We start from the raw sequence: 22,908 nt of genomic DNA on the forward strand, positions 1-22,908 counted from the left end.
TTAGAAATATTTCAAAACTTTCCACTCCTTCACACAACACATAAAATAACACTCATAAAATGAAGAGAAAGCTGGACAAACCGACAGAATCTTCGATGTACATCAGATTCAACATACTGACGCTGTCTGTAGCTTCTTCATGGGGAGAGCGGAAAAAACACAATTAACAAAATAAACATCAAGAGAAAAATCATAATAAAATTACAAATCTATGTATGTACAATTCCAGTTTAAAGGGATATTTCACTCAAAAATGACAGTGTCTTCATTTACTTACCCTCATATTGTTCCAAAACTGTATGTTATGATTTTTCAGTGAAAGAAAGTCAAATTTGGAACAACATGAGGGTGAGTAAATGATAATTGAATTTTCATTATTGGATGGACTATCCCTTTAGGCAAAGTTTAATAATGTTTTCAGCTAGTGAGACATCTGTAGTCATGTGACTCACTTATATCCCCACACAGAAATGCCTAGAATCAGAGCAAGGACCAGGATGGAGCCAGCAATGGCCCCGATGATGATGTTAGTAGTTCCGATGCCTGTCAGAGGAACAGAATGGTTAATCTGTAGCCATGGCAACTAGCAGACAACACTGACCTGCAATCATCTGGACAAAGCAAAACTAATCTGGATGTAAACATGATTCATTTTTATGTTTGATTTAGCATTTTGTTTGTTTTGTCCGATTGACCGCATGACAAAATCAATCTAGAATCAAGACAGACAGAGACAGGAACTAGAAAAAAGATTAAGATAAAAATGTAAGACTTTCTCTTTACGGAGGCTGTAAGTTAAAGGCATCCATACAAATCAAATCCATGAAACAGGGTATATGACGAGGTTTATAACAACACAGCACAGCAGATAAACACTGTTAGCTTTCATTCAGACAGAAACACGGAGGAACAATGGGGTGAGTGAATGACAAAACGACAGAGAAGAAACAACAAGAAACAACAACTCAAATCTAAACTCACTGTCACTCCAGCAAAAGACATGAGCCTGTCCACAAAGAACGAGTGCGTATAAACAAAAGCCATGAAACAGAAAAATAAAAAGAGAAATTAAAAGCGTGTGAAATGTGTGAGTGGTGAATGAACTGCTGAACATGAATATGATAGAACAGAAGAATAACAGACTAATGAAAAATGAAATAATTATATCTTGCTATCCTTTTTTTCACATTCAATAACAGGAACCATCAAATTTAGCCTAACCAAACCCAAACCTAACCAAAATATTTAATGTAAGAAATAATCTTATGTAAAATGTCTAGTAAATAATCAAGAAATTCTATGCTGTTGACAAAATAAATTAAAATGATAAAATCCTTTGCTGGTGCCAAGGTTTCATGTTGTGCTTAAGAAAGCATCTTATCAGTGGTAAAATCGCTGTAATGCACTGCATCACATGGCTTATTAGTTTCATTTTGACATATGTTATTTGTTTTATAGAAATGACCTATTAAATATGTTCAGAAATGGCACCTCTTCTGATTCTTGCAACTTTGGTAATGAAGAGTTCAAACTTGCTGGAGCATTTACACATAACCACCATGTCTTCTGTCATCAGCTTTTTTGTAATGCGTGCTGGTAAAGGATCTCTGAGTAGTGGAACTCTGACTGGTTCTGTGTGAAGTCTAAGGGAAAGAGGAAGTTTGGCCTACCTGATGTTTTGGCTGTGGGACGCACCAGCAGGTAACTCAAAGGAGAGGTGGAGTTACAGTCCTCACCTGCCCAGCCCAGGTCACACACACACCTGAGCTCATTACTGCACGCCTACAACACACACACACAAAGATACCACAGTATTGTTCAGCAGCATTTCAACTAAATCTTTTGCTTGCAGAACATGCAGGGACTTGAATCAGTGTATTGTTTATATACATATTAGGGGCATTAAACACACATTTAGTGTTAAACAAAAAAACGGCCTTTAGAGGAGTTCAATCCGACCCACACCATGATTTGAGAAGAAAATAAAATTTGATTTAGGCTATTTAAAAGTTACTTAAAATGTTTATTTTAACTGAATTTGGATAAATTATTAATGTCTTATTATTATTATTATTCATATATTCATAATATATTTTATATAATATATTTAACTATACACATTTTATGTTTTTTTTGTTTGTTTTTTTTGTCAAAATGTATTTTTAGCTTTGTTCTATTGCATGTTTCAGGTCATATCATCATTTCAACTGAAGCTGGATCAGCGGGTGACACAACTGTCCCCGTTCACACCACACATAATCTCTCACCCCATGTCCGGAGCAGATCACCCTTTCATTGGTGCCAGGGCACGTGCTGAAGTTGAACTCCTGCACTGGCAGGCATTTGTGGTTAAAGCAGATGCGATCCGTCCCACATGCCGTTCCGTCCTCTACGTATCCCAGATCAGTGTCGCCGTCAATCAGCACATGCCCTCCACTGAAACATTCACACTTACTTGAATCAATGAAAATGAATCAACACATAGAAACCTGAAGTGAGTGTCTCTGACTGTACCTGCAGTCCAGTGAGGCGCTGTGCTGGGCCACAGAGAAAGAAGTCAAACCTCCCTGTAACTCTCCTAGTCTGGGTGCTGGAGAAATGTTGGAGCAGAGCAGGTATCCACAGTTTACATCCCTGAAAACACACATGTGCACACTTTTTAATCTCTGTTCCAAGTTAAATGATCTTACACATCCTTGACATGCTTTAATGACTTAACTCAAATGTGATCACTACTAGTAATTAAAATAATCTTACTTAAAACAATATTACTTTAACACCTGACTGCTGCAGATTCATTTCGGACCGAATGCAATGATTGAACATTTTTTTGGTCCTGAGACTTCCACAGAAGATATATGTACATGTTTTATTATTTAGACCACTTCTATTATTGATTTCTATCAGGATGTGAAGAGCATTTTAACCAGTATAACAAAAAATGTTTTTTTGTGTTGTTTTTTAATTAAATCATATTTTAAGTGTAATTTTATATACATGAACCTGTCATGGAAATTCATTACCCATTACTATCATGGAGTAACCTCTTATGCCGGTCAAACTCACTGTTTTTTACACTGAATCCAGGTGTCTTTGTCACGTCCACAGTTGCCCTTCTCTGTGCCCTCAATGTTGAGCTTCTCATAGCAAAACTTATCAGCCGATGTTGCTTCTTTTAAAACATAAACATCAGATCATAATCACACCAGAACCACACAAAAATAGTTTTTAGTGATTGAATATATATATATATTAGATGAAAGACTAAATTAGATAAAAATACTAAATGTTGCCTTGGCAGCTAACTTCAATGTCAAACTGAAACTGAAAGCTAAATGGAAATATTAAAAAAAAACTAACAAAAATGACAAAAGGACATAAATGACTAAGACTAAAATGAAAACTAAAAATATAAAATAAAAGCAAATTCAAAATATAAATAAATACTCTAATAGTATATAAATAATACTAAAATAACTGTCACTCACTCTCTCCCCAGAGGTACTTGCACTGCCTGTCCTTGGTTTTGCATCTGCCATTGAAACATCTTCCCTGAAATGAGATCAAATGAACAAAAATAGGTCACATAATATAAACTGTAACTATATTTAGAATATATTTCATATTTAAAAACGCACTTGGTCTTTCTCACATGTGTACCCATCCATCTTGTGCAGGTTTGGAGGACACTGTAAAATGTAAAAATATATTAAGTTATTTACACTATAAATATAACATATACCATTAAACATTCTTCACTACAGGAAAGTAAAAGAGCATGTTTATATTGTCACACTATCTGCTATTTTTAAACGTATGCAGTATGCACTATATAGTTCATATGTCATATGCGCTGCTGGTCACCGTGATTTTGCCAAGTAAGACATGTTTCTGAATCAACATATTTTGTTGACCCTGGAACAACATTTCTGTCTGAAAATTTAGTCCTAACCCTACCCCTACCCATAACTTCTCCCTAAAATCTGATTGGTTGATTGGAATGTTGTTCCAGGATAGACTCTGTTGTATTAGTCCATTATTTTCTACTGCTGTAGGATGTGTTGTGCCCTCACCTGGCTGGAGTTCCCAGTGCACATTTCCGGTATGTCACAATCATTGACAGCCTCACGACAAATTACACCCATAAACTCCAGCTACAGACACAGCACAAAGATCATTAAAAATCACACAAACAGAAGGCTGCAGATTTTTCTTGTACGACTCAGCGCCTACCTGGCAGTTTTTACAACAGAGACCATCACTGCATTTGGCTCCCTGCGTCAACATACATTTCTTGCAGCAGTTTTCCCCTTCTCTAGCACACTCCTGCATAGAGACAGAAGAAGAAGAAAAAAACAGATTACATAAGCACAGTCAGACTATTGTGATCATGATATTGATGTAAGATCACTCACGGCTGGGCTTCCACAGTCACACTCCTCTCCTGCCTCCACAAAACCATTTCCACACTCTGGAGGATCCAAGAGCTACAGAAGATAAAATAAAAATAAAAAAAGAGAGAGAAAAGAGAACTCTGTTATTTTGCACCATTTATTGCACTAATATTATTTCACATATATTACTTATTTTCATATACTAGTGCTGGGCAACGATTAATCGCGAATAATCGCATCCAAAATGTGTGTGTACTGGTTATAATTATTTTGTATATATAAATACACAAATATGCATGTATATATTTAAGAAATATTTGCATGTATATACTGTATATTATATTTATACATAATTTATATTATGTATAAATAACAAATTTCTCTTAACTATATACATGCATGCGTGTGTATTTAAAATAATGATACAACTGACACAACTGAACAACTCGTCTTCATTGTCACATGATCCTTTAGAAATCATTCTAATATGCTGATTTGGTGCTCAAGAAATATTTCATATTATTATCATCAATGTTGAAAACCGTTGTGCTGTTTAATATTTTTGTGGAAACCATGACACATTTTTCTTGATATTCTTCGAACATAAAGTTCACAAGAACAGCATTTATTTTAAATATCATTTTTGGAATATAAGCATTTGCAGTCACTTATGATCAATATAATGCAAATTTCTTTAAAAAAAACTTCCTGAATGAAAGTGTACGTATTAAAACTTTGTGAAAGAGCATTCCAATTTTGTGGAAATCTGTGGCACTTTGTTTGAAGTTCTGTGGGTGCAGATTCTATCTGGGCTTAGTGGTGTGCTAAGGAAAGTAAATGCTATGAACTCAGACAGTACTGAAGTGGGTTTACCTTTGAAGGTTTGTTGAAGAGACACGCACCACCTCCACTGTTCAGAAAATCATGAAACTCTTCCACGTTACAGTCAGAAAATCTCTCAGGTAAGTAGAAGCTGTTACAGAGAACCACAAAGCACAAGAGTCATAATGCCTAATTTTCTTTGATTGATACAGCAGCTGAAACCATATTTTACAGGCTATAAAAATGAGTGTTTGTAACACTATCAAATTCACATTGAGCTTATACTGAAAAGCAACTATTCTTACCTTAGTAACCACGTTTACATGCACATAATTCACATTTACTGTGCAAAAAATTGACAAGCTTTTCCCACTACTCACGTATGGAAATACTGGAAGTGCTTACCAGTAGAGGATTTTTTTTTTTTTTTTTTTTTGGCCATGTGTAGATGTAAATGAATATGGATATTCCAATCCCAAATAAAAAGTATACCATTTCTGATTATTACAGGGGCCTTATGCAGATTGGTTTATGGCAATCAAGTTAAAACACGTTTACATGACACAAAATCAAAATGTTTATGTAAACGTGGTCACTGTTGTGGAAAAGTTTTAACGGGGCATATTACTGCTAAAAATGATGGTCTCGGGATAGAAAATAGGTTTAACATGAACTGGTCATGCTGAATGTAAACATCAGTCTGGCTGTCAGTGGCTATTGACTCGGTTTCATTCAGACCAGCAGAGGGCAGGACTCAGACTAACAAACAAAACACACCATACAAACACAAGGACCACAACAACCAAATTGGGTGAAAATGGAAGAATCTGTCAATTCCCTGTCATGTGTTTACAGGCAGATCTTGACCTTTTAAATATGATGGATGTGCTGTGTATTGCATTATATATAAATAACAGTTGCTAATTATAGAATCTGTGTATATATATCCATGCTCTAAAACCAGGATTCCCAAATTTATTTGCCAGCCGAACCACTTTGAATTAAATATTTACTTGAAGTCCCCCTTAGATTTTAAATCAATATTTCAAGAATTTAACACGTTTGCATGTTCATGGTTCTCTGATGTCGGTTAATGGTCACAGTACATGCAGGGAAAATAAAATATTTCATCCTTTAATTTTGATTGATTTCTTTAAAAAAGTATTTATTCATAATGACTTATTTTTATGATTTAATTATTTTGTAATCTTTTAATTAACTCACAAACCCCCTGCAGTTCCTTCATAGTTTCCGAACCCTAGTTTGGGAAACTCTGGTCCAAATAAATTACCCAAATCCTCTCAGATTCTGATGACACTTTCATAGCTTTTGCTATCCATCCACTACACCCTCCCTTTGATGTAAATCACATTTTTTTCCACTTGCAGGTGTGGCTGTATGGTTAAATCGTACAGTATCAGGAGAACGCTGAATACTGCTTAGCCTGTATCAGCCGGGTCGCTGCCCTCAATATCCTGCAGAGATCTTTGCGAAGCAGTAAGCACTATTCCAATCTGTAACAATCTGCAACAATGCAGTTTCAGGAAGCTTTAACCGCAGGCTGCAAATCAATAAGTGCATTTCTCACATTATGCCTTCTACAAATGGTTACTCTTCATTTACCAGACGCTGAGTGTGTTCCTGGAATATCAGGGCACCTTTTCTTACCTGCTCGAGCATTGGTAATTAATTTTAAAGTGTTGCAGACATTTTCACAGGATTTTTAACAGCAGGAAGACAAACTTAAAGGGGGAAAACAGAGAACACAACATATCCTGCCACATTAACACTGGAGTTAGTGGATCAGATCGGACATGCAGGCTGCACGGAAAATAAAACTCATCAAAACATCTATCAATGGAGAGACAGATCAACATGAGCGTGTCTGTCTGAAAGGCCATTGATACTGGTGTTAATAACATGAGCCGTGAGAGTGTGCTGTAGCTTTCAGGAAATGATGGATATATACATCAAAAACAACCCAACTACAACATATATATGTGCATGTTGGAACCAGAGGACTTTCTCATACTCAGAAGTTTGGACTTTTTGTCCCAATAGTCCCATATTCTCCTGATAGTGAGAAAGAGCTTAGCTTAGTGTGGTGATTACAACACTTTTTCTCTCAGTTTATGAACTTCTACAAATGATATTCAAGTTTGAAGGAGTTGTGGAAATGTTTGCATTGATTTAAAAAAAAAGTTAATGACTAATAAATGTGTTCTGAAACATGACTTGTGAAGAGAAGAAGTCTTTTTTGAGAAGCTAAGCACACAGCAAGACGGAGGGTGAACACACACTGAGAGTGCTGGTGTGAATTTCAGCTAACGTCCTGTCAGTAAGCCATTAAGTGTCAGTCACTTTTGTCATCAAAATTCTTATTATATAATTGTATTATAAAAGAGTTTTGTGTTTGAAGGTAGACTGTGTGTGTCTCACGCAGGCTTTATGACATTAGGCATTAGCGTGAAATCATGATTGTTCTGTTCTGAGTGTGAATGACTGCAGACAGTTTTAAACTGTTTAAAGGGGTTATATCACGAAAAATGAGTTACTTACTATATGTTTCGGAACTCAACACCTCCTCTACATTACAAAAATATATATTTTTAAACTATGCTGCAAAAACAGCAAGTTATGAAATTTCCATGGTTATTATTACCACACAAGGATGCCAATGTGTTCATCTACTTTATTCTGGCACATTTTTTGCAAAAAGGCTTTTATTTAATAATGGGCTAGTTCAAACTATATTGGACCTAACAACAAATCCCCCCAAAAATGTTTAGGGGGCAGAGAGAGGGTGAAAAATACTGAAAGACCTTAGCTAATATTTTCAGGAACAAAATAAAAGATTAAAAATGCATGATATGACCCCTTTAAAATGAGAGAATCCCAAAAATCTCCTCTTAATGAAACATGTCCCACTATGAGCTGTCGGTCGAATTAAAAACCAGTGAAAAAATTTAAGAGAGCACACAGGAAACTGCAGAATGTTCCAACATAATGCACTTCCGCCATATTGCACTCTTGACTGAATAAAATTAAGGCCATAATGCTATTAGATGGAGTGAGGGGGGCGAGGCTGAAGTGACTCAGCAGCTGACTGGTCGACAGGACACGAGCGAGTAGCATGACACAGCCAAGCGTCTGCTCACCTGCTGTCCCATTCGGGAACAAGGGGAAACGCAAAAGGTATTAAAACACATGGATAAAGACAAACCAACACACACAGACGCACACTGTGACATGAACAAACACTTATCACATCACACTTATCTGATCACCTCACATCACGGCATTTCTCGCATGACCATTGTGAACATTTTTGACTATTTTAGGCATAAATACTAATTATCAGTTGTGCTTTGCTACATCTGATCATTCGATTTTTCACTTTGACACTGACAAACACGGTTTGTGAATATTAAGATTACTTAAAAAGATCCAGGATGAATTTGAATCATGAACAGTGAAATGTCAGTGTCCACATGTGAAATGTCATGGCTGAATCAACATCAATAGCAATCAATAGCCAAAAATAGAAAATTGGACTAATATGATCAATAACACTTTCTCATTCTCATTAAATGTTGAGGATATTGTGTTCTAATTTTACAGAGGTGTTCATTGGTCAGTCTCACAAAAACGTCTTATTTTACCCTAATATAACCCCCCCCCCCCAAAAAAAACAACAACAATTATATATATCTATATGTATATATATATATATATATATATATATATATATATATATATATATATATACACAAACAGGAATAAGAATTAGGTTATTTTTGGCATTACAGTAATAAGAATTGATTATAGGGTGAAATGCGATTCTGAAATGTGCATATTTTGTGGAAGGTTTTGTGAGATTCACCCTCACAGACTGTACTGCTAATCTGCCCACCCATCAGCAGTCTGTGAGGTTCCCATGAAAATGAAAACAGGACACAGATATGAATAAGCACTGAGACAGATGAAATTGAGATGCCAAATTATTTACTGCCACCTAGTGGACTTTCATGAGAAATAGCATTTAAATCTGTCTCAGTTTCTTACTTGCTGCCAGTTAACAACATCTGATGTGACAGAAAGCGTTATGGATCAGCGAGTGGCACAAATTTCAAACAATGTTACTTTGACTACATTTAATGTAACGTTATTAAAGCAACAAAACACAGGAACACAGACTCAGCACAAAGCATGACAGGCTGTTTTAGTAAGACTAATATGCATTTCCAATAGGGTCTCAAAACTTAAGTGAGTTTTGTATGTTAGGAGATCTGGGAAATCTGCTTTATTAGAAACTTACCCAACATCATCCATTATGCAGCCAGACCATTTATCTTCACACTTGCATTCCCCTGTGTGGAAAAGACGGATTACGGTGGAAAATAGAGAGTCTGTATGTGTGAGTACTCCTGTGTTTACTGCCAAAGTACACGCATGAAAAATATAAAGGTTAGAATAAGAAAAGAGAACACTCACCGTTTAAAATGCGTTTCTTATCAGAAAAGATGCCAATATTTTGTCCCAGTGACTGAGCGAGAGTTATGGCCATTTCCTTTCCATACTAACAAATCAGAAAAAAACACCCAAATAAAATACCTTTGATACTGACTAACAGATTAATTTTCATTACTTAAAAGCATCTTCCATAACCACAACCACAAACCTCATTGACTCCGCCTCCTTTAGTGAGCGAGCAGACTCCGCCCATGTATGAAGCTCCTCCCCAGTTGCTATGGAAACGGTTGCCCCTGGAGGCAGACAGAAAACTCATGTCCTTTCACTTGATCATAAAAATAATGTCTGCTGTGTGTATGTGTGTGTGTGTGTTTTCTTTATAACTCACGAGAAAAGGTGAACGGAGTCACACTTTTCTTTAATAAAGTCTCTTCGGTACTTCATAAACTCTCGTAATGTCACCATGGGGTCATCGTTGATGTTAAACCTGTTGTCAGCCGCCCACGTTTCCATTGCAACCAAGACAATTCTAGTGTTGAGTTGCTCTTTGAAATACTGAAGATACAAAAAGAGTATGTCTTTATTAACAACAGGTGAATAAAGAATTGCATCTCTTCCATGTAATTCTGAATCCAAAGGACACATGTGACGACTGCAGACTGATGGATCTTTTTCTTTCTAGAGCTCATTTTGACATAATGAACAACAGGCTGAAGCAGCCAAATGCCAGCTGTCTCTCATGAGAGAGAGAGAGATGGAGGAATGTTTATGGGACTGTCAAGGGCAGACAGACTGACAAACAAGCAGATAAAGCCGCTCATGACAAGAGTGTCAGCCTGCTCTATTTGTCTTGAGAAACTGATGAGGATCAGTCTTCTGCAGTTATAATATTATCTGTTTATTTGTTCTTCTGGGTTCAGACCACAATATCAGCCTGATTTTGGCACGATCCATTTGACGTAGGGTGTCGTATGTGCATGTGGATGCAAGAATCGATAGTTTTATCTCATTCCAATCGTTTTATCGTATTTAATCATAGTGGACGACCTGTAATGCTTCACAACATCCCGACAGAAGCATGGATATTCTGTCCTCCACAACAGGTTTAGTCACATCTGTGACATTGACCAATAGGAGCACAGAAGCTCTTGCGTACATAGCTTTCAAACATGGCGAAACGAAAGAAAGACAATGGTATTGGTGTTGCTAGGTGGAATTATGCAATGGAGGAAAAGCAATGGCAACAATAATCCTGCCTTTATGATGTTTCCTCGACGGACTACCATGACAGAGTGAAAATAGATAAATACTGGCGAACGATAGCGGAGGCGCTTCAGCTACCCGGTGAGTACGCCGCTTCGGTAGCCATTCTTGCTAGTTCCGCCTTCTCGATGACATCACACAAGTTGGCAAGCGATGACTGGTCATTATATCTGGTTGTGATATGTTTCTTGTCCATGACACAAACAAGGATTTAAGAGTCAAATCCATAATCTTACACAGTGACTATCTGACATTTTGATTGTGTAGTCTGAACCCGGCATAAAACCATACATAATTAAAATAAATAAAAAAAGACTGTTAAATGTATATAATATGAGCAACTTACCAGATCAGCCATATTTACAACAGACTTGGCATAGTTGTTTGTTTGTCCAACGGAAAGGCGATGCTTCTTGTACTGGGGGAAAATGAACATGAATGCATAATAAAATGAATGCATTACAGCCATAAGAAAAAGAAACAATTATAAATAGCATAGAACACTGGACTTGATTATCTAGGTTGGTTAATAATTAGGTCAATCATGGACTGTCATTTATCTTACCATTAAATGATCATTTATGACCATCAGCTCTACATATTTGGTCTCATCTGCAACACTCCGTGGATTCCGCGATATCTGTGTGAGAAATTTGACATTGTGCATTATTTTCCTGTAGTTTAAGGCTCTGATGAGTTCTGAGATAGTGACAAGGGATGAGCTCTGGAATCAATTGTGTTCTCTTATGATTACATGAATGATTCTGAGTAGTTTTGAAGAAGACATAAACAATTAAAAAGTGTGGAAAGTAATCTTAATGCGTTCAATACTATTAGCAGCCTGTTATGAAATCTTAACAAAGCATAATAATTCAAAAAGAACTTTTAATTTCAAAAAACAATGTATCACATGTTCAGTCTGACATGCACCAACACATTTTCATGACAACAGCAAAGTTTAAAGTGGCACAGATGCGCATACTGCAATTTTATTCAGATTTTGTTATAGCGTTCCATCAACATAATTAGAAGAATGCAGAATAAACATCACGTCCTTCTATTTGAATTAGAACTGTTCTCGACTCCCAAACCTAGTGACAAACATGTTTCATATCATCACCCTGCAGCATGCAAAACATGGTTACTGCAGAGGAACAGCTGATCTATACATTACTGCCATACAGCCCTGCTCTAAATATTTCATGAGAGGAGCAGAGATGGTGAGAAAAAGATAGACAGAAGAAACAGAAAGAGAGAGAGAGAGAGAGAGAGAGAGAGAGAGAGAGAGATAGCAGAACTTACAACAGCATTGAAATCACATCAGAATAAATACTCAGACACACACAATGTCCCACAAGTGTTTTGAACACAGTACACACACCTGTCTCTTTTTCCTCCTGTGGGCGGCACTGAACAGTGGAGGGTTCTGGAATGGTGACTCTGCCAGATGAACTTAAACAAACATTAACTATCAGTATGGACAGTTGAACACAGAGTGTATGCAAACTAAACTGACTAATTTTGCTTTATTAATGATCCCCCATGGACCCTGATTTATAGTCTATACATGCTATATATATATATATATATATATATATATATATATATATATATATATATATATATAATGATTGAAACCTGAACAGGAGAATGGTCCATACCTGCAGAAATGAAGTCCTCTGGGGCATCCAAACTATGAGACTGATAAATCATGTGCACATGAACCTCCTCCTACAGAGAGGAAATATGATTATGTGTCAAATACTCCCACATAACACTTAGTGAATTTGATGAGGCACAGTGCTCAATCTGTATAAGAAAGAGAGAGAGCACATTTAATAAAGCAACAGTCAGATTTCCAAATGTATTAACTGCAATTTTTGTTGGCCTAAACAAATGCTTAATATTTATAATATATTGTATGTAACATTTTTGCTGTTTAATTATTTTACCCAAAAGACCTTTTGTAGGCTATCCAAAATTGTAGGCCTACCCAAATGTATATCAAAATATAACCAAATATATAGCCACCCTGAGAAGTATTCACAAGTTTGACAGCAAGTTTATTGTATAGAAATGGGCAAGACAATTTAAAGTAAGGTGCAATAAATAAAAATGAAGTGTAAGATAAACATTTTGACTACCGTTTTTTGCAGGCGCCAAAATACAATTTGATTTAAGCGAGAAGAAACTCCAGACTGCGTCGTTGAAAATAACAACAAAATTGCCTTTTTAAATGCCACTCTATGATTCGCACAGTTATTTTGCGATATTTATCCAGCTTATGTATATATACACATGTGAGCGCGCACGTGACGTCATGCAGCACCGCACCCGCACAGTGAGTTCTGCGCGCTCCTGAGAGTCCTTATAAACACAACACAGCACATTACGACGGTACGGGGCCGCCGAGGATCACCGATTGTGTGTTAAAATGACTGTTATATCACCAAAAGAGTCATTTAAAATTCACTGTTAATCAGGTATGTGTGAGATATATTGGTCCTGACAGCGTCATTAAGATTAAATTAATGAGCAACAGGTTGTATCGTAAAGTTAGCAGTTAGCTGAAATGAGCTAGTTAACGTTAGCGCTCGAATATACTCTTGAATAAATCATAACCAAACAATATCTGGAATCAAAACAAACTGTAAACCTAAACACCAATGTTGAGCTCGTGAAATACAGAAAAAATAGCTTCAATAGAAGTAATATATCGTTTGTGATAAACTGATACATTCAGTAAGAAACTCCTGACAGAGATGCGATTGTCTCACATCTATTGTTGTAATGACATTTACACAGAGACATACATTTACTCTCCATATACGGAGTACACGTCTATTGTACATAAACTCAGAGACATTTATTGTAGTCTACATACACTCTACTCTTAGGTACATAACTTACATACACTTATATACACACACTCGTACTTAAACACATGTTTAAGCAATGCAATCATCACTTAACCCTTTTTGACTCATCTTTACTGTATGTCTGTGAGGGAGGGTATATTACAGTAAGATTTCCAGTAGTCAAATCAAGTCACCTTTATTTATATAGGGCTTTATACAATACAGATTGTTTCAAAGCAACTTTACAGTGGTAACAGGAAAATTATGCATTTTGAATGCAAGTCAGTTCAGTGTTGATTCAGTTCTGTTGTAAAGATCATCAGTTATTAAATTAGTTAATTTCATCTATAAAGCAGTTCTGCAAAAAATTATGTCATCGTCCAGCTCAGTTCAGTTCTTATACAACAGTGCAGTACAGTACACCTTTCGTATTTCCATGCACTGGTAGCCTAATTAAATTTTCAATTTGTAAGCAAACTTTTGCAAATGACTCAAGACATGTTACCCTTTCTCTCTTCATTCTTCTTGATTAACAATGAACTTTCTTATCTCTTCCCCACAAGGATTCCAGTTTTTCCTGACTCCAGCCATGTCTTGTCGTGACATTCACGCCACCAATGCCTTCGCCTTCATCGTGGCGATGCTGTCGGTGGGTGGGTTGACCGTCGCTACGCTCATTCCTCAGTGGAGAACCACACGCCTGCTTACCTTCAACCGCAATGCCAAAAACGTGACCGTGTACGACGGCCTGTGGACCAAGTGTGTGCAGCGAGATGGTTCTACGGGTTGCTATTACTTTGATGCGGACTGGTACTCTAAAGTAGATCAGTTGGACCTCAGACTGCTACAGTTCTGTTTACCTGCTGGTAGGTGCTCATGATGTGTTCAGTGACTTTATAGTGTGTGTTAAACCTTTTAATTTTTCTGGATTCCATTTTAATAGTTTAATATACTTTTTTTAATCAAAATGATGTCTCATCTTTTTAATTCATAAAACGTAGCAATATATAAAATTATAATTTATTAACATTTTAACAATAATAGTTCCCTATGAAATGTCCCTATGTCTGCATTTTTCTGGATTCTGTTTATGATCTTATACACATTTATTATCAAAAATAGTGGCAGTCATATGATTGCATAATTCATCTTTTAAAATAAATAAGATCAAATAAAATGTTAATAAATAAAAAATGTTGGCAAACTGTTGCTGCACAACCGGTTACTGTTTAAATTAAAACAATTAACTTTTTTTTTTTCAAATAAATTAAAAATTGTGATATTCCTTAAAACATTTTTTAACTGTATTAATATTATTGTAATTATTGTGAGAAGTACATTCTACTGTACAACAGTAATACATTACTGTCATAATTTTCTATACTTTTCTCAAAGTTAAACAACTTATTTTGGTGGATTGCAGTTGAAGACCTTTGAGTGTAAGTGTGTGACAGTAGTTTGATCAAATGAAATGGTGAAATGCAGGTGCAGGGACTCGAGAGTAGCTCTGGTGTTCTTGTCCTCAAAGTTAAATGGCAGACACTGAAAACGTGTGTGTAGTAGTAGAAAACTACAGTCTGTGTGAATGAGCGCCGCAGTTTCGCACATTCACATGCAGACCTCATTTTTAAATCTTTTTGTGATTTAATATTCACAGACAATTACAAGTCCATATCACAAGTGTACAGCTTGACAAATTTTGCCACTAATGACTGTATTCCACAATTCCTTCCACATTTTCTGTATCGTGGAAATCATAGGGCCCCAAGTTTATTCTTAAATGTTGACGTCAGCCTCTTCTCTGCACAGGTCTGCTGTTTTCCAGCTTGGCTCTTCTGCTCTGTCTCACTGGCATGTGTAAAACTGCTTGCTGCTCCAAAACTCCTGATGACATCAAGAACTCGCGCTGCTTGGTCAACAGTTCAGGCTGCCACCTAGTAGCTGCGATGCTTCTGTTTCTAGGTGGGGCCATCGCCATGCCACCTTCCGTCTGGTTCCTGTTCCACACGCGCAACCTTAACGAGCGCTACGAAAATCTGTTTGCCGTTGAGTTTGGGGTGTATGTGGCCATCGGCAGCGCTGGTGGTCTGATCTTAGCTGCTCTGCTGATGTTCATGTGGTATTGCATGTGTAAAAAACTGCCTTCACCCTTCTGGCTACCTCTCCCTGAAGTGCCCTTAATGGCCAACAGCCCCTCCGCACAGCCCCTCATGACCAACGGCTTGCCTTCTCCCATGACATACGCTCCCCAGAACTTCCCTCCAGCTGTTTTGGATGCCCCCGCTTTTGTCCACGCACAGGGGTACCAACCTGTACCGACACAGCCTATGCCACCCCACATCTATATGCAACAGATGTCTATGCCTGACGGTTATGGCTCAGAAGTTGGAGCTTCACAAGCATATAGCTACGCCCCCTCTCAAAGCTACGCACCTTCTCAGGGATACGCCCCCTCGCAGAGCTACGCCCCCTCCCAGAGGTATGCTGGGCACCGCTATTCCACACGCTCCCATATGTCAGGCATTGAGATTGACATTCCTGTCCTCACAGACTGACACTGAGTTGGGGTGTTCACAGTTGTTTTAAATCAAAGAGGTCAATCTGTTACTGTTTTTCTATTCGTTAGAAATGAGAAAATAGCTGTGATGGTAAGTTTGAAGTGAACAAAATGGTATTATTGAAATAAACGCCTTTATTCACTGGATCTAGCAGGTGCCTCTTAGTTATAAGCACTGAAAATAGCCAAAAAAGGGAAGAATGGTCATAAAAGCAATAACACAAGTGGAATTAGGAAGTTGAGCATCACTTTCTTAATGTGCTTTATTCTTAAAACACAAGCAAAACACATTTCTGTGTAAACTGTTCATAATTTCATACTCTGTTCAGTATGTTGCATTCAATTTAGTGTGACTGGTTTGTTTGATTTACACAGAAAATAATTTTGCTCATGTTTCTTGACCCTGATGTCTTTATTATGCTTTTAAACCTCAATACTAACACTGAACTTATTGTTGATGTTAAGCACTGTATTAACTTAATGAATATGAATACTAATATTTAAATGTGATTATTAATGTCAGTGCCATGAAGTTCCACATTTGCGGGGAGAATACGTTGCTCTATTGTTCTAATACCTGAACATCATGGGGTTTTTTTGCTTTGTGTGGTTGTTACATGACAATATGTGAAGGATAAATAATTTTTACCTGCTGTGTTTATTATTATGTTTGAAATTGCTAGAAACTTGGTCAAAATGCTAAATGAACACTGACATTATAGGGACTCTTTTTTTGTGTATTTTTATACATTGAAGAAGAGTTTGCAAGAGTTTAAACCTTGTAGTTTAACTCATGTTACTCGTCTCTGCCTGATGCCTTTGAAAAGTTTAACTACTCTTATCAAGACTGTACTTCCACTTTGTGATTTATGTGTAGTAATAAGCCTTACATGAGCAACATACCTTTAATGAAACACGTTACATTCCAGTCTTTTCTTTTTAGTGCAAATGTTTTTGTTGTTGCTTTTTAAAGGTCCCGCACCAGAGAAGTCACTGCAATGTAACTCACAGTAATGTTTGTTTACTGTTATGTAGTCACATGTTCCATTAATGAAATAAGAGAAAAACACTAATGTCTTAAAAACCTTTTTCTGCAAAGCTCTGTTGCAAAATGTTACTTTTAATTAATGTTTTTTTTACATAGTATATGGACTACTAATGTCTTGAATGCTCTTTTTATTAAAATGCAATTTATTGAATGACATTTTCTGCTTCGATTTGCTGAAATGCAAAACACAATTGCTTTGCTTGGGTAAACCATACTTGTAGACAGTGCTGGGCAGATTACTAATGTAATGTATTCTGACTACATTTATATTACTTTTATATTACTTTTGATCTAACTTGTTTAAAATATTTCCCAAACTGGGGTTAATGAAATAACTATAGGGGGATTGTGAGTTGATGAAAAGCTAATGATTAATTAAATCATACAAATTTTTAATTAAAGTGAATAAATTATTTTAAAATAAAAACTTATCAAAATAAAATGATTGATATTTGATATTTTAGGTTTTGTCAAGTTTGGGAATCCCTGCATTACATTAGCAAACAATAATAAACATGAAAACATTACACATTCAAAGTTTTCTAGGTTTGAAATATTTTTGTCCAAATCAATAATTAGTGAAGGTCACTGAATATGATTTAGACATAGTGTTTAGTAACTTGCTGATTTATTCATCTAATACATGGTGTAATTTTGTCCCCAAATTTAGAAGCATCACAAATTTATTTACATGGCGATGAAGCTAAACTTAATTGTGCTTAAATGTTATATTTCTATTAAAGCTCAAAAGATGAGGTTAGAATATGTTTGTCAAAATAACATGAAAAACATTAAGATAAAAAAGCAAAGCAAGCAAAAAATATTGATTATAATTCAATAAAAGTTGTATGAATAAATATTGGTTAAACCAATTGGGTATCCAATATTTTACCCAATATTTGTGTGTTCTATGTATTTAGAGTACAATTTCGAAAGCATAGGGACACACTAAATTCATGCAAATTCTTCTGAAATCAAATGAAAGTTGCTTCTCTCCAGCACTATTTTTTTTATATGCAGCATTGCTGCCTATGTAGAGTGTTTTAAAGGTGCAGTCACATTTTACCATTGTTTGGGAAATTTTTGTAGGAAAAATCCAGTAATTTTAACGGGAATCCATGCGATAAGGATTTTCACAGGAGGGTGGAAAATGTACCCACACAAAATTTGAATTTACCACGACCAACAGAAAGCTGCTCAATTTGAAAGTGACTTAGGAAAAAGACATTGGACCTTTTTTAAAGAAGATATTTTAAAGAATGTTGGTAACCAGCAGTTGGCGGAACCCATTGACTTCAATAGCAGGACAAAAAAATAATATGGCAATCAATGAGTGCCATCAACTGTATGGTTTCCAACATTCTTTAAAATATCTTCTTTTGCATTCAAGAAGAAAGAAACTCATACAGATTTGGAACAACATGAGGAACTATCCCTTTAAATCAGTCACTTATGAGGATCCATTTAATTCAGGATGCTGCTTCGGAAAGTCAGTCTCAAGACATTAAACAAAAGCTGACATGAAATATCCAACAACTCCAATATTTAACAATTAAATCACTGCATTTGCCAGAAACTTCTATCCATAGTGACTTACTAGGCACGTTTATCAGGCATTTATAAGTCCCTGACCTTGTCGTTGCAAGCACCATGCTCTCTAGCAGCTGAGCTACAGGAACACCACACTCCTGCACGCATGCTGCCAGTGGGGAGTATCAGTGCACTAGATAAGAAAGATGAGGGAGACACAGACCTCGTTTCTGTGGAGGCTGTTCCGCTCCACCCCCCATATACTCGCGTATGAGAAGCAGCATTTTGTGAAGGATTAGCCGTATAGCGCAGATGGCCTATCAGATGTATTGGCTTAAAATAAGATGGGGTTTTCTGTATTGGATCAGAGGAGGGTGTGTGTGTGTTCTCTTGGGGACTAGATCATGAATAGAAAGCAGGTTGGGGGTTGGCACACTTTCTTTCTTTTTTTGGAAAGTGTGTTAAGGATGTTGAGGGGGTGGGGTGTTCCTGAGACAATCTCCCACCCCCAACACTATCAGCCTGACTGTCCGGCACGCGTAAGATCAATTAATTGTATATATCAATATTAGATTTTCATTTCATAATTACAAATTAAATTTGTGTATATCCAGAGAATAAGTTTGGCATCACAAACAACTACAATAAATTTGGGAGCACCTCAATGTATCTCAAAAGTGCTTTTTTTTAATTTATTAATATCTGTATTTGCTATAACTGCCTTAATCTTTTTAACTTAACATTAACCATAATTAAATTCCTGTTAAATTTGTATTATTATTAATAAATATAAACAATAATAATATTATTATATTATAATAAAATAAACTATACTGTTCAAAATCTGGGGTCGGTCAGTTAGAACTCAAACTGGGGTCGGTCAGTTAGAGATAAAAAATACAGTAAAACAGAAGTGTAAAAAATATAATTATTAAAAAAACATACATTTATTGTTAAATATATAATTTATTAAATAAATTATTATTATTTTTTTACTGTGAAAGATTTTAGAAAAGCTACACTGTAATAAGCTATCTGTAAATATACTGTATATTCTTAGTTATTTGGCTTCAAATTATTTTCAGCCGGGCTGACATCAATTGAAAAATATATTTACTATATTTTGACGAATGATTGCAAGGATTAACATTTTTACTTTGGAAACTTATGAATCGCTTTGTGCAGCATCTAGCACTGAGAGACGCTACAGAGGCCAAAGAGGGACATGTTTTCATGTCCCCTGCTGCAGTGTGAGGCGGATGACAGATGCATGTGCCATATGGTGAACAGGACGATACTGCCCCTCTAGTTTGTGTCTGAATGAATCAGATGAGAGGACTGCCCTGTTGCTGAGGTCAACAACACGCAAGGTCATGGGGTTGATATATTAAACATGACCAAACCATCAGGATAAAGACGATAAATAAAAGGGTGAGATGCTCATGAGACAAGCTGACGAAGCATTACTCAACAACCGGAAGAAGACAACCATTCCACACATTACCAGAGGAAAAGGCAGTTGTGGAGTGGAAAAACTAGGAGGTAAACTAGGAATCATTAACATCAGATACAAAGGTCTTGAGATGCATATACAAACAAGTAATAAAAACTCAGTGAGTGTTTTAGCGCAATTTTCTGACGTCATGGGATCACAACACTAAGAGATAGTAAATCTTTTTATGTTTTTTTTTTTTTTTTTGTGCGTTCCCGAGATTAGACCTTCCTTAACATAATGCCGAAAACCCGAAGTCTCTAGGTGGTCTGGTTGAGGAGGAGATAGAAGTGCAAGATTGGTGCGCACAGACAGAACAGAAATCATGAGTTAACAATCGCAATTTTGCCCGTTGGAAAATTGCGCTAAAAAACTATCAAAAGCTATTGCTCCCATTATAATCAACAAATCTGTCTAAACTTCAAGCGGTGATTTTTTATCTTGCACTTTATTTTCGGAAATAATATATATAAAGTTAAGAAAATAATTAAATGTATACATACAATATACATTTATTAATTATATATATATATATATATATATATATATATAATTTAATAAATGTATAGTATATATATATTATGTGTGTGTGTGTGTGTGTGTGTGTGTGTGTGTGTGTGTGTGTGTGTGTGATGCTGAAGTGAATGTGAATATTCAAATAACTTCTAACTATTACCTTAAAGACATTTCTGATTGCATAAATAAAGATTTATAATATATGACTGTGACAGATAAAACAAAGCAGTGACAGATAAAAGCAACTGTAGATGGATCATAAACTCCCTTCTGTGTCACTAAGCAGGTTTCATTCTCCTATTAATAAGAGAGCTTTAACATTTCAGCCTTTCACCTTTGCTCTAAATGACACAAATCTCTTCATTAGCATTTTCCTCTGTGAATCACTTAATGAATCAGATCACCATTCTGAGGTTAAGAAATTATTTTTTCCTCTCTAAAACCTTAGTGTCTCTCAGTGACACAGCATTAGCTCGTCTTTCACAGATATGCCCTCCTCGTTCTCTGGGAGTGTTCATGTGGGATTCTGCCATTAGCAGATAATAGCTGTGCTTTTGCAGAGTCAGGTGTCTCTATCGACTGTGTGATGGGCTTATCGGTCAACTTATGCCCTGTCTGCACAGGAAAAACCCTGTTTAACTGCTCTGGGTCATTTCCTTGCCTCAAACAATCACTATCAAGTAGTTTCATCCAAGGACATAGTTTGTGTGTGTGTGGGGGGGGGGACATCATCTTACACCAACATATATTAGATGGCTGTTTAAACTACTCATGCACCCTTACTAGAACTTAGCACACTGTAGTAACAGAAATACAATTCATGTACTTGTATTCCGAGTCGGAGTGAACTGTGGTGCTAATAGTCTCACGAACCAGTACGTCATGCAGCTGTGCACAGAAGACCAATGGCCAAGGTCAGGATTTTCTTTAAATAATACATTAAATGTCGGTTTGTTTTGTTTACCAAACCCTATCGGTTGCCCCCAGAAAACATGGGATACATGACACGTGTTTCATGGGACCATTCTGTCCCCACCCCCCACCCCACAATTTCAAAAAAAAGTTTCATCTATTCACCTTAAAGGAGTGGTTGATTATGATTTCACTTTTCTAACTTTAGTTAGTGTGTAATGTTGCTGTTTGAGGATAAACAACATCTGCAAAGTTACAATGCTCAAAGTTCAAAGCAAAGGAAGATATTTGTTTTTATAGAAATCGTTTTTTAAGGACTACAACAAACGACTAATAGGGACTTCAAGACATTCCTCCCGGGTTAGTGACATCACTAACCCAAGAATTTACATAAACCCCTCCTCCAGGAACGCGATTTATAGATTGTCATGACAGAATATGCTAATCAATGACTAGAAGAGATTTAACTCCACATCAGCTATAAATTCATCAACTAACCATTCAGAAATGTCCTGTCACATTCTACATGTTGTAACTTCTTCTCGAGTCTCTCCATCATTGTCTGACTCCGGTTTGAACATAAAAGGCCAAACGTTTTTGAAATTTCCAGTGCATGTCTGTGTTAGGTAAAAGGACACAACCTCTTGAAGCTCCGCCTTCTGTGCTGGGAGCAGCAGCTCATTTGCATTTAAAGGGGCACACACAAAAACCAGTTTTGCTCACCCTCAAAAAGTGACAATTTTAACATGCTATATAAAAATATCTGTGGGGTAGTTTGAGCTAAAACTTCACATACACACTCTGGGGACATCAGAGACTTATTTTACATCTTGTGAAAAGGGCATTATACCATTAGAGATGCAGTAACATAGGAATTGTGGCCAATAAAATCATTATTTTTACTTTAAAGCTGATTAAGATATGACGCACATTATAAATATATATAAAAAAATACATACTGATATAATGGCGATATAACTGGGTGATATGATGCATATATGGAAGAACATTCTCTTTGTTTAATGCAGGAATCAACTATACTT

At 36.3% G+C, this 22,908-nt stretch overlaps 2 protein-coding genes across 2 annotated transcripts in view; one reads left to right on the forward strand and one right to left on the reverse strand.

The window, feature by feature from the left end:
• The window catches only part of adam22 (ADAM metallopeptidase domain 22), a 59,829-nt gene that overhangs the window by 10,606 nt on the left and 26,315 nt on the right, over window positions 1–22,908 (reverse strand). The window contains 20 exon segments of the mRNA XM_084088039.1: window positions 82–135; window positions 453–543; window positions 1,671–1,782; window positions 2,268–2,436; window positions 2,515–2,634; window positions 3,067–3,172; window positions 3,489–3,552; window positions 3,639–3,689; window positions 4,074–4,154; window positions 4,234–4,326; window positions 4,416–4,487; window positions 5,268–5,367; window positions 9,535–9,586; window positions 9,711–9,795; window positions 9,898–9,982; window positions 10,078–10,244; window positions 11,299–11,370; window positions 11,518–11,592; window positions 12,334–12,404; window positions 12,614–12,683. Of these exon segments, the coding sequence (XP_083944165.1) occupies window positions 82–135; window positions 453–543; window positions 1,671–1,782; window positions 2,268–2,436; window positions 2,515–2,634; window positions 3,067–3,172; window positions 3,489–3,552; window positions 3,639–3,689; window positions 4,074–4,154; window positions 4,234–4,326; window positions 4,416–4,487; window positions 5,268–5,367; window positions 9,535–9,586; window positions 9,711–9,795; window positions 9,898–9,982; window positions 10,078–10,244; window positions 11,299–11,370; window positions 11,518–11,592; window positions 12,334–12,404; window positions 12,614–12,683 (1,790 nt within the window).
• cldn12 (claudin 12) lies at window positions 13,303–17,571 on the forward strand. The gene is made up of 3 exons (XM_084088040.1): window positions 13,303–13,435; window positions 14,374–14,676; window positions 15,620–17,571. Exons 2-3 carry the CDS (start codon window positions 14,400–14,402, stop codon window positions 16,363–16,365), a joined length of 1,023 nt encoding a protein of 340 aa, XP_083944166.1. The 5' UTR covers window positions 13,303–13,435; window positions 14,374–14,399; the 3' UTR covers window positions 16,366–17,571.

The sequence above is a fragment of the Abramis brama genome, assembly GCF_963993115.1.
Source record: "Abramis brama genome assembly, chromosome: 17".
NCBI lineage: Eukaryota > Metazoa > Chordata > Actinopteri > Cypriniformes > Leuciscidae > Abramis > Abramis brama.

Excerpts from the sequence above, each read along its gene's own strand:
- cldn12 (XM_084088040.1), top strand. The coding sequence starts at position 14,400 with ATGTCTTGTCGTGACATTCACGCCACCAATGCCTTCGCCTTCATCGTG. Across the intron at positions 14,677-15,619 it reads ACAGTTCTGTTTACCTGCTG|GTCTGCTGTTTTCCAGCTTG; the intron begins GTAGGTGCTCAT and ends TTCTCTGCACAG.